The 12,379-nt window shown below is 57.7% G+C and overlaps 1 protein-coding gene across 1 annotated transcript in view; it reads right to left on the reverse strand.

The window, feature by feature from the left end:
- The window catches only part of SPTBN2 (spectrin beta, non-erythrocytic 2), a 40,393-nt gene that overhangs the window by 14,231 nt on the left and 13,783 nt on the right, over positions 1-12,379 (reverse strand). The window contains exons 3-14 of the mRNA XM_077821522.1: positions 12,019-12,192; positions 11,525-11,616; positions 11,252-11,332; positions 10,942-11,057; positions 10,180-10,292; positions 7,322-7,509; positions 6,015-6,132; positions 5,479-5,637; positions 4,921-5,223; positions 4,231-4,384; positions 902-1,772; positions 126-263 (exon numbers count right to left, since the gene is read on the reverse strand). Of these exons, the coding sequence (XP_077677648.1) occupies positions 126-263; positions 902-1,772; positions 4,231-4,384; positions 4,921-5,223; positions 5,479-5,637; positions 6,015-6,132; positions 7,322-7,509; positions 10,180-10,292; positions 10,942-11,057; positions 11,252-11,332; positions 11,525-11,616; positions 12,019-12,192 (2,507 nt within the window). The remainder of the gene's footprint in view (positions 1-125; positions 264-901; positions 1,773-4,230; positions 4,385-4,920; positions 5,224-5,478; positions 5,638-6,014; positions 6,133-7,321; positions 7,510-10,179; positions 10,293-10,941; positions 11,058-11,251; positions 11,333-11,524; positions 11,617-12,018; positions 12,193-12,379) is intronic.

A 12,379-nucleotide genomic window follows, 5' to 3' on the forward strand; every position in this document is an offset into this window, starting at 1 on the left:
GCCGCCTGCTCTCCCCATCTCCCCCCAGCACCGAGCTGCCTGCCCGCCCCATCTCCCCCTGGCGCCGAGCCAACTGCCCTCCCCATCTCCCCCTGGCACTGAGCCGCCTGTCCTCCCGCTCAGACCTGGTGTTGAGCTGCTCCTGCGTGGCCTGGATGCTCTCTTTGTTGCGGTGGTCAGTGCTCAGCAGCTGCCCAGCAATCTGGTTGATGGCCGCAATGCGCAAAGCCAGGTTATTCATCTCGGGCTCCAGTGTCTCAAACCTGCAGGCCCGGAGATACAGGCTCAGCCAACAATGCACTCAACCCCCCTCTTGCCCTGGCGAGCCAACCCCTCATGTTTCCCCCAGCACAGCACCAGCTGCTGCTGATCACGCATCTGCCCTAGTGCCTACTGGGAAAACCTTTCCCATAGGGCCTCAGCATGGATATAGCAGCCAGAGCATCATGGGGGAGCAATGCATTCTAGGATGCCCCACCACATGCCCAAGGGGAGGGAAGGGGATCGGCAATGCCAGTTCCACTGACCCATTAGGGGCTCCTTCCCCACCAACATCCTGGTTCCAGGGAGAGGCTGCAGGGGCAAGCTAGGCCACTGCCAAGGGCACACATAGCTAGAGACAGCCAGGCTACTGACTGGCTACAAGGGGCTGCCAGAGCATATGTGCCCCAGTGCATGCTGGAAAAATCCAGGTTGCTCTCCCATGGTGCCTAAGTCGGGACAGACAGAGCAGCATAAAGGGGGGAGCAATGCATTCTGGGATGTCCCACCACACAGAGAGCTGGGAGACAGGGAAGGGGGCTAGGGCCACAGTTACTCGTTGGCTGCAAGGGGCAGCGGGGTGTGGGCCTAACGAGGCTGGGCCAGGTGGTGCATGCGGGCCTGGTCAGCCCCCACTCACCTCTGCTGCACCACCTCCAGGTCCTCCAGTTTCTCAGGGATCTCCATGGCATGCAGCCATTGCTCCTTCTCACCAATCCACAGCCCACAGGCATCAGCCTCGCTGAACATCTTGTAGAGGTTGAGGGCATCCTGCAGATCCTGCTTGCGGCGCTCAGCCAGAGCGGCCAGCTCCTGGTAGCGCTGTTCCACAGCGGGCAGGCGCCCTGCCACCTCGGGTGTACGGGCAAAGGCGGGTGGCAGGCTCTGGGCCTGCTCATGTAGTGCAGCGATGGCGGGCCGGTGGTTCTGGATCTCCTCTTCCACGTCCTTGTGCTTCTTAACCAGGCTCTGGGTAGAGTACTCGTCATGGCCCACCTCCGGGCTGGACACCAGCCGCAGGGCATCCATGAGCCAGGCCTCCATGTCGTCGGCATCAGCCTGGAACTGGTAGAGGCTGGAGGCTTCATGCAGGCGCCGCTCCCGCTCGCCTGCCAGCGCCTCCAGGTGTTGCCACTGCTCCTCGATCTCCCGGATGCGCTCGGCCACCTCGCGTGCCCCAAAGTGCCCCTCACGCACCAGGCAGTGGCCCTGGGCCGTGGTGTGCTGCAGGGGTCCATAGCGGCCGCTCATCTCATCACGGAAGGCATTGTGCTTGCTGATGAGGCGCAGCACGCTGGTCAGGTCCTTGCCGAAATCATCCGACGACAGGATCTGCTCCTGCTCCCGGATCCAGGCCTCCTCCTCACCCATGTCCCAGAAGAACTTCCACAGCCGACGTGACTCCTCCAGCTTGGCCCGGCGCTTGCCTGCCAGCTCAACCAGCTCCTGGTAGCACAGCTCTAGCATGTCCACCCTCTCCTGCACCAGCTGGGGGTCACACGGCTTGTATCCTGTGGGGGGATGTGGATGTTGTAGCCCACAGGTTGATTTTACGGTAAAGGATAAGAATAGCAATGCAGAAATGCAAGAGACTTAGCGGCATAGACCTATAAGAATAACTTAAGCTGTTACCACAGCTATAAGGCCTGCATAGGAGCAGTTGCTTAGGTTAGCATAAGTAAGTAAATCAACAGGGACCTTAAGTCCCAAGATGGCATAAGCTTTTGTTTTACTTGTTTTGTAATAATCACAAGTGTTGAAAACTTCTGACAGGTACCTGCAAGAAGGCAGTTTGCACAAGTTTAGGGTATTTTTGGAGGGAAACATGAGTAGATGCCTAACCACAAGTAACCATGGTAATTTAATTGACATGTATGCTACTTATCCCATTAGTTTGAACTAATTAATATAGTCACTTATGGGATAAGGACACCCCAACATTACGAGGGTGAGAAAGTCAAGATAGTAAAAGAGGGCGGAGCTATTTATACATATGCACCAAAGGCCTATAAAACATCTGGTCTTAAGGAGAGCCACTGGAGTTCTCCATTGGCATGCCAGAGTCACACTAGGATCCGTCTCAACTTTCTGAGCTCTCCCCAAGGATACAGTGAGTACACCCAGTGGTGAGCTGGAGCCGGTTTGCACCAGTTCGCTGGAACCGGTTGTTAAATTTAGAAGCCCTTTTAGAACCAGCTGTCCCGCGAGGGGCAACCGGTTCTAAAAGGGCTTCTAAATTTAACAACCAGTTCTAGCGAACCGGTGCAAGCCGGCTCCAGCTCACCACTGGGTGTACTCACCGGTGCTGGAGCACCCACGGGGAAAATTTGGTGGGTGCAGAGCACCCACCGGCAGCTCCCCACCCCGACCCCGGCCCCAGCTCACCTCCGCTCCGCCTCCGCCCCTGAGTTACCCTCCGCCCCACTCTGCTTCTCCACTCCCCCCTCACCTTCCCCCCCCCCCCCACTTCCCGCAAATCAGCTGTTCGCGAGAGAAGCCAGGGAGGGCTGAGAAGCAGGCGGCAGTGCTCTGGCCCAGGGAGGCGGAGCAGAGGTGAGCTGCGGGGGGACGACTGCTCCCTGCCCCAGCTCGTCTCCCCCTCCCTGGGCCTGAGCGTGAAGCCGCCGCTTGCTTCTCAGCCCGCCCAGGCTTCCCGCTCGAACAGCTGATTCGCGGGAAGCAGGGGAGGGGTGGAGAAGCAGAACAGGGCGGCGCGTCCGGGGGGGGAGGCGGAGGTAGAGTGGAGGTAAGCTGCAGCCGGGCGCGGGGCAGGGAGCTGCCAGTGGGTGCTCTGCTTCAGCCCTGGAGCACCCACAGAGTTGGTGCCTAAGGCACCACTCTTGATGTGATCAGTGGGGGGAGAGGCAGCTACACTGCCTAGCTACACTCATCCGCCCTTAGGAGCCAGAGGGACCTGCCAAATGCTTCCCGGGAGCCGACCCAGGTAAGCACCGCCAGGACTCCCCACCTCACCCCCTGGCAGGTCCCTCTGGCTCTTAGGGGCAGGATGGGGTGGGCACCCACTATAGTGGTCCACAAGACCCTCCTGCCTGGTTCCAGGGGCAGTCAGGGGACAGGGGAGGGGGGTGGATGGGGCAGGATCCTGGGGGGCGGGGGCGGGCCACGACTCCCTCGTGGGGTGAGGAGGGAACCGGTTGTTAAGATTTTGGCAGCTCATCACTGAGTACACCCAGGTACTGGGGTGGGTCATACTTACAGCATTGTATTATCTCACTTTACTTGTTTGAATAATTTTATTTATTGGACTGATCATTGTGGTAATAAAACTCCTACAATTACCAAAAGTCATCCCTGAGTGCGAGTGTTGCTGCTACTGCCATGGGGCTCCCAAACAAATAATAATTCTGGAGATACTGGGCCTGATCTTGGGACAAGAACCTACCAGATTGCAGAGTGCTAACTGGGGAAATGAAATCAGCCACATAATCAATACATCAGGCAACAACATGGGATCCCTGCTTACAACCCCTCCTCCCCCTGCCATTTGCCCCACAGGAAGAGCCATGGGGCTCCTGACCCTTGGGTCCTGGGGGCAAAAGGGGGCCAGGGTCACTGGCACTGGTGCCCATGAGGCAGGGGGGACAAATAGGGGGCCCACAGGGAGTAATAGGGGAGGGAAGGCCCTTTTGCTCAGGCTATAGAGTCAGGGCTAGGCACAGAGCAGGGCTCACACCAGGCAGGGAACCTCCACAGAGACGCAGAGGGGTGAGAAGCTCACAGGGTGGCTTAAGATATGGCATTGCCCCCTGCAGATGTGGCCACCCCAAACTCAGCTGGGCTCTGAGCTGTTCTCTTGAGGGCTGGGATGTGGGGGCTGGGGCATGGCAGGACAAGCACATGGAGGAGCAAACATAGAATGGGCTGGGACATGGCAGGGCGGGGATGAGGTAGGGGCCTGGGATGCGCACGGAGGGTGCGGGTTGGCTGTGGTGTGGGTGGAGCTGTTACCTTCTCCAGGGGTGGCGAATCTCTGTGCAGCAGTGCCAACAGCCTTGATGCGCTCGGCCTGCACGGCGATGTCGGCCTCCACCAGCGCATGGATCTGCAGCAGGTCTTCCACACCGTGCAGGTGCTTCCCAAAGTCCTGGGACTGCAGGCGGCCCTGCGGAGGGACGGGCAGCTGCTGACTGCATGGGGAGCCCTCCCAGATCCCACCCACCAGTGCCCATACCTTGGCCCTGTCAGGGGAGGGGCACGCCTACAGACAGAGCCAGGCACCCTCCCACACTCTGCCCCAGCCAGGAGGACAGACACAGCAGCAGGCTGCACTGGGGTGTGTGGGCACAGTCCCAGCTCCCTGCCCCCTGCAGCACAGGATATAGCACCCAGGGCATCTGAACTCCCCTTTGCGCCAGGGCATCGCTATCCCCTGCTCCCTCCCCTCCATTACAGACATTCAAAGCCATCTGCCCCACTGACCCCCATGTCTGAGCTGGCAGTGCCCCCAGCTTTACCCCCTTATCCTTTCCAAGAGGAAGGCCAGCCTGCCACTCCGCCTCCCCCTGCTGGAGCTCCTGGTGATGGGGCTGGCAGAGAGCACCTGGGACACCTACCCCAGACAGCTGGGCCCCTCGGTGGTGGCAGATGGTGGCGGCCCAGGCTGGGCAGGCTGCTCCCAGCCCCACTGCCCCCACATACCTTCATCTCCTCCATCCAGTCCATAAGGTAAGCCAGGTCCTGGAGCATCTTCTGCAGGTCCAGGTTGAGGAGCAGGCGCTCACGGCGTGAGGCCACCAGCTCCCGCAGATAGTCCCACAGCCGCACCACGTTGTTCTTACGGGCCAGCACGCGCTTGATGTCGTGGTAGCGCTCCGCCTCCAGCTCGGTGGCCACAGCATTCACGGCCTGCACGCGCTCACTGTAGGCCACGATGTCTGTCTCAATGGCCTCATGCTTCCGCACCGCCGCCTCCACTGCCGAGATGTCCACGCCAAAGTTATCCTGCGGGGGAGGGCAGGCATCATGCCGGGGCAGGGCTGGCCGAGGGGGTCACTGCACAGCTCCTCCCACCTACAGGTCATGGAACCAGCCGCCTCGAGATGCAGCGTGCTCTACCGGAGAGAGCACTGGGCTGGGAGCCAGGACTCGTGGTTCTATCCCCAGCTCTGGAGGGAAGTGGGGTGTAGTGTGTTGGGTGGGGGCTGGGAGTCAGGAGTCCTTGGCTCTAATCACATGGTTTGTGGGTTTGGGACTCACCTGGGACACCAGGCGCTGGTTCTCACTCAGCCACGTCTCCCGCATGGCTGCCTTGCGGTCAAATCGCGCCGCCAGCTGCTCCAGCTTTTCCTGGCGGATCAGCTCGTTGCGCAATGCCAGCTCCCGCTCGTGCTCCGCCTTCTCCAGCCGCTCCCAGGCCTGCAGGGGGGAGGGGGTTAATTACAGCAGGGAGTCAACATCTAACACAGGCCAACAATTAATGACAGCACCAATGACCATCTCCCAGGGATCTCTCTCCTGACATTGAGATGCAGCCACCTCTGAGGTGGGGGGGCAGGGACTGTTTATACAGGGATCCCTCGCCTGGTGCTGAGATGCAGCTGCCTCTGAGGTGGGACGTGGGGGCTGTTTGTACAGGGATCCTCGCTCAGGGCTGAGATGTTTTCTATCACATCCAAAATATGACACCTCCAGAAGCAAAGCCCCCCAGCACTGAGTTGAGGGAGGGGGGCCAGCACTGGCTGTAAGGGGAAAGCACCCCCTACTGAGTCCTTGTCCTGCCCTCTGCTGCTCACCTTGTTGATGTCAGAGATTAGCTTGCCCTCACGCGGTATATACACCTTCTGGTTGTTGGCGCGCATCTTGCTCTGGATGGTGAAGAGCAGCACCTCCAGGTTCCCCTTCTCTGTGAACCTGAGGGGTGGGGATAGGGTAAAGGGTCAGACAGAGTGCCAGGGGTATGTGTCTCAGAGGCTGGGAGCTGATCCAGGCGGGCTGGTCACAGAACCTGGGCGGGGGAGCAGGAGCCCATCAGAGCCCAGGGGACAGGGGCAGGAGCAGCAGTTCCTGAACCCAGAACACATATCCACATCCCTTCCCTCCTTGTGGTTCTCTTCAATCTGCCACCAGGGGGAGCTCATGTCATGCCAGAGGCTCCCCAGTCAGGGTCCTCACTAGGTCATCTAGTCCAGTCCCCTGCAGTCCAAGCAGGACTAAGTAATAACTAGACCATCCGTGACAGGTGTTTGTCTAACTGCTCTTAAAGGCCTCCAATGATGGAGATTCCACAACCTCCCTTGGCAATTTGTTTCAGTGCTTAACTACCCAAACAGGAAGTTTTTCCTAATTTCCAACCTAAACCGTCCTTGCTGCAATTTAAGCCCATTGCTTCTTGTCCTAACCTCAGAGGTTAATGAGAACAATTTACCTTGTTTCAAACTTTTACATACTCTGATGGAGAACCCAACACACTGCTACCTCCCCCAGTGCCATTCTTCTGCTCTAACTCCCCAGACAGGCTGGAGACCACCACATGCTTTAGTCCCCACATGGACTGGGAGGGAACCTGAGTCAGTCCCTCCACCTTGGGGTTAAAGTGGAGCCAATGCCCCCTAGAGGGGCAAGGCCCCACGTGCCATTCCCCACCCCCGTGAGCCAGCCAGCAGGCAGTGCCAGGGCACTGGAACACACCAAGATTGGGAAGTGATCAGCTCATACAAGGTCCCTCTCCCACAGGCTGGAATGGGGTAGGCTCCCTGGTCACACACAGCATGGTGGGCACCTGTGAGGGCAGTGCCGCCAGCGTGGGTAGCTGGACATGATGTGAGCACTCTTCCCATGTTGTGTAGGCGGCAGCTGAGTAACCAGTGTAGCCAGTCTGTCTGTAGCAAGGCATCCCAGAGTGCACTGCGCCCTGGGAAAAACACCCACAATCCTCTGCTCATGCCAGAGGTGGGGCAGGATAGCAGAGTGGCACAGATCTCTCAGAGTGCACCAATCCAGGCGCTGATTACAGTCCTGGGGGTTCCCTGTGCCGTGTTAGCTGTGCCAGGGCTGCCAAGTGGTGGCCCAGGGCCGACTCAGAGGTGGGTAAGGGACTCACTTGGGGGGCTTCTCGACAGTGCGATAGGTGTTGAAAGCCTGCAGCTGGTTCTGCACCCCGCTCAGGGAGTTGGCCAGCTTACGGTCGTTGAGTGTCAGGATGGTCTGCTCGATCCACTGCAGCAGGTCAGAAGCCAGCGTCTCGTACTTCTCGATCAGCTTGTCAGCCTCAATGGCATAGTCCAGCACCTGGCCAGGAGGGGAGGGGAAAGGAGGGAAGGAGTCACTCACCACCAAGCCAGCATGGGTCAAGCCTGTTGGCTGACAGCCCCCTCCGAGATGGATGGCAGCCTCAAGAACCCAAGAGGCCCCAGCCATAGGTACCAACTTTGTGGGTGCTCCAGGGTTGGAGCACCAACGGGGAAAAATTAGTGGGTGCTCTGCACTCACCAGCAACCAAACCTCCCCTCCCCCCACCTCACCTCGTCCCCTGAGCACACCGTGTCCCCGCTCTTCTGCCTACCTCCCACTGCTTGCTGCCACCAAACAGCTGTTTGGCAGCATAGCAAGCTCCGGGAGGGAGCGAGGAGGAGTGGGAATGTGGCGTGCTCAGGGGAAGAGGCAGGGCGGGGATTTGGGGAAGGAGTCAGAATAGGGGCAGGGAGGCGGCGGAGTTGGAGTGGGGACTTTGGGTAACGGGTTGGAATGGGGTCAAGGCAGGGGCGGAGTCAGGGCAGGGCCGGGAGCAGAGGGGGGGGGTCAAGCACCCACCGACGTGAGCAGAAGTCAGCACCTATGGTCCCAGCAGCCCATCCTTGGGCTCCATAAGAGCCAATGCCCACCAGTGACTCAGAATTTAACATCCAGTAAGGAAACCTTCCTCCCACACCATCCATCCATCCACCCCATCAACTCTTTCTCCCACTCCATCCATCCATCCACCCCATCAACGTTTTCTCACACTCCATCCATCCACCCCATCAACCGTTGCTCCCACTCCATCCATCCATCCATCCATCCATCCTTCCCTCCCATCAACCCTTTCTCCCCCTCCATCCATCCATCCCATCAACCCTTTCTCCAACTACATTCATCCATCCACCACATCAACCCCTTCTTCCACTACATTCATCCATCCACCCCATCAACCCTTTCTCCCACTCCATCCATCCATCCCATCAACGCTTTCTCCCACACCATCCATTCATCCACCCCATCAACGCTTTCTCCCATTCCATCCATCCATTAACCTCATCAACCCTTTCTCCCACTCCATCCTTCCATCCACCCCATCAACCCTTTCTCCCACTCCATCCATCCACCCCGTCAACCCTTTCTCCCACTTCATCCAGCCATCCCATCAACTCTTTGTCCGAATCCATCCATCCACCCACCCCATCAACGCTTCCTCCCACTCCATCCATCCATCCTACCTATTAACCCTTTCTCCCACTCCATTCATCCATCCACCCCATCAACCCTTTCTCCTACTCCATCCTTCCTCCCCATCAACCCTTTCTCCCACTCCATCCATCCATCCATCCCATCAAGGCTTTCTCCCACTCCATCCATCCTCGCCATCAACCCTTTCTCCCACTCCATCTATACACCCCATCAACCTTTGCTCCCACTCCATCCATCCATCCACCCCATTAACCCTTTCTCCCACTTCATCCATCCAACCCATCAACCCTTTCTCCCACTTCATCCATCCATCCACCCCATCAATGCTTTCTCCCATTCCATCCATCCATCCACCCCATCAACCCTTTCGCCTACTCTATCCATCCATCCCATCAACCCTTTCTCCCAATCCATCCATCCACCCCATCAACCCTTTCTCCCACTCCATCCACTCATCCTCCCCTTCAACCCTTTCTCCTACTCTATCCATCCACCCCATCAACCCTTTCTCCCACTTCATCCATCCATCCACCCCATCAATGCTTTCTCCCATTCCATCCATCCATCCACCCCATCAACCCTTTCTCCCATTCCATCCATCCATCCCATCAACCCTTTCTCCCAATCCATCCATCCACCCCATCAACCCTTTCTCCCATTCCATCCATCCATCCACCCCATCAACCCTTTCTCCCATTCCTTCCATCCATCCATCCACCCCATCAACCCTTTCTCCCATTCCATCCATCCATCCATCCACCCCATCAACCCTTTCTCCCATTCCATCCATCCATCCATCCACCCCATCAACCCTTTCTCCCATTCCATCCATCCATCCACCCACCCCATCGACCCTTTCTCCCATTCCATCCATCCATCCACCCCATCAACCCTTTCTCCCATTCCATCCATCCATCCACCCCATCAACCCTTTCTCCTACTCTATCCATCCATCTCATCAACCCTTTCTCCTACTCCATCCTTCCTCCCCATCAACCCTTTCTCCCACTCCATCCATCCATCCATCCCATCAAGGCTTTCTCCCACTCCATCTATCCTCGCCACCAACGCTTCCTCCCACTCCATCCATCCATCCTCCCCTTCAACCCTTTCTCCCACTCATCCATCCATCCACCGCATCAACCCTTTCTCCCACTCCATCCATCCATCCACCCTATCAACGCTTCCTCTCTCTCCATCCATCCATTTATCCCAACAACTCATCCTCCCAATCTATTCATCTAATCCAAGGGTTCTCAAATTGGAGGTTGTGACCCCTCAGGGGTTGCGAGGTTATTATGTGGGGGGTCATGAGTTGTCAGCCTGCACCCCCAAACTCTGTTTCACATCCAGCATTTATAATACTATTAAATATAAAAAAAAGTTTGAGTACAAAAGTTTGAGAACCACTGCTTCTAATCCACCCAACCCAATCCATCCACCCTCCCAACCCACCCACCTAGCACACCCCATGCAGTGACAGCACTCCCTGCCCTTGGTTTCTGCCCATGGTACCTTTCCAATGCGCTTTCCCTCCACAGCCAGTGCTTTCATTTTGGAGAAGTAGTGGTAGTAGGTGGCCACATATGTGATGATGGACTTCTCATCTGGTTGGTCCACGTTGACATCTGGGGGCAAGAGCCATGTATGTCACTGAGGGAGCCGCATCTCCCATTGCCTCCTCACTGTGAGGGAGGGCACAGGTGTGGGGGTGAATGGGAAGCAGCAGTAATTTCTCTTCAGTGGGTGGGGATTAACCCAGTGGTGTCATAGAATCATAGAATATCAGGGTTGGAAGGGACCTTAGGAGGTCATCTAGTCCAACCCCCTGCTCAAAGCAGGACCAATCCCCAATTTTTGCCCCAGATCCCTAAATGGCCCCCTCAAGGATTGAACTCACAACCCAGGGATTTGCAGGCCAATGCTCAAACCACTGAGCTATCCCAGAGCCCCTACTTCCAGCCATGAACCTCCCTCTTCGTGTATATGAGTGCAGGATGGGAAAGTGGTCTGGATTTTCCCAAAATGCACTGTACCATGGAAAAAGACCCCTCTGCTTTCAGCAGCACAGAGGCAGGATGGGAGAGGAGTCTGTCCCCCTTGTAACAGTGTTTCCCAGCAGCATTAGCCAGCCACAAACTCCGCCCCGACCTCCAACCTGGATGAACGCATATGAGAAAGGCATTTTCCCCCATACCAAGAATGGACGACCATTGGACTGAGACCCCGGCTCACCCCAGCCCTCCTTCCTCTAGGCCCGCACAGCCTGACACCCACCTTCGGGGTCCAAAAGCTTGGTCAGCCCCAGCTCCTTCTCCGCTACGTTAAACGCATTCTGCAGGTTGTAGTGGGCATTGCATTTCTTCAGCGTGTCAATATCTATAAGGTCCGGCCTGCAGGGGGCACCAAAGGGCATTCAGTGAATGCCAGCCCGGAGGCTCCACCCCCACTCCCCCATGTCTCGCTGACCCCCATCAACCCCATCCTAATGCCCCACCCTAGGCCAATGCTGGAGGACAGTGGCAGCACGCGACGGGTCCCTGAGATCCTGGTGTCCCCTGCGCACCCAGACGTGGCCCACACTGACCTGTGCTTGTGGACAATCGCATTGAAGGCCAGGCCATCCCTCCAGCTGGTGGTGAAATTGTGAACGTTAACATTCTGGTACCTGTAACATACAGACACAGCAGTGAGGGGGATGGAGCTGGAGCCCCTTACAGGGGAAAGGGCCCATGTCCCATTCCCGACCCCCCCCCCAAGCCAGCCAGTCCTCTCACCATGGGGCTGCATCCGAACCAGCATCCCCTAGAGAGGAAAGACCTGATACTCTATCCCCCGATAGCTACCCTTTACCCCTTACCCTGCCGTCTTCATCTGGCACCAGAGCAGCAGGGCATCCTTGGCCGATTTCTTCTCCTTGTTATCCTCAGTCTCCACGCTGATATCCTGGATCTGGGGAGCAGATACAGAGGCAGGTGCAGGTTAGTCCCACCAGCACCAAGCCTCCCGGGCCATGGAGAGAAGGCTCCATGCTCCCTGGCCCATTTTTTCTAACATCACACGATTGGGAGGGGCTCTTTCCCCGTGGGCAATTTGAACCAGGGATCCAAGTGGTCCCCAAGCAGCCACTCGAGTACTGGCATAACACAGGCAGCCATAGGGCAGTGGCCTGCAGCCGTTAGGGGCATGACCACTCCACCATGCCAGCAGGGACAATTGTTCCGTTGTCACCAACTCTCACCAGGGTTGGCTCTCCATGAGGGGGAGAGGTTGGGGAGCTCTGAGACTGCAGAGGGATAGAGGGATTCAGGTCCAGGGTGGGGAAAGGGGTGGAGACTGAGCTGCTCCAGGTACCTGGAAGCGGAGGATGATGGTCCAGATGAGGCCCAGCGTGAGGCGGTGGTTGCCATCGACGATGTCATGGGAGCCCATATTCTCCAGATGCACCTTCTGCTCCTTGAGGAACTGCAGGGCCTTGTCTACGTTCTCCAGGCAGTGGATCCGCATTCGCCCTTTGGTGGGCTTGGGCTGGAAGGTGGGAGTAACAGGAAGGGGATCCCCCTGCCACCCACCTACCCTGCTGCCAGCACCCCTCTTCAGTATTTCCCCCAGACTGCTCTCCGCATGCCATCCTCCTCTACTACTGGGATCCCGCCCCAGCCCCCCTCCGGCCTGCACTCCCCACGCTGCCTGCTTCCCTGCTCCCAGGATCCCA

The sequence above is a fragment of the Eretmochelys imbricata genome, chromosome 7, assembly GCF_965152235.1.
Source record: "Eretmochelys imbricata isolate rEreImb1 chromosome 7, rEreImb1.hap1, whole genome shotgun sequence".
NCBI classification, from domain to species: Eukaryota; Metazoa; Chordata; order Testudines; family Cheloniidae; genus Eretmochelys; species Eretmochelys imbricata.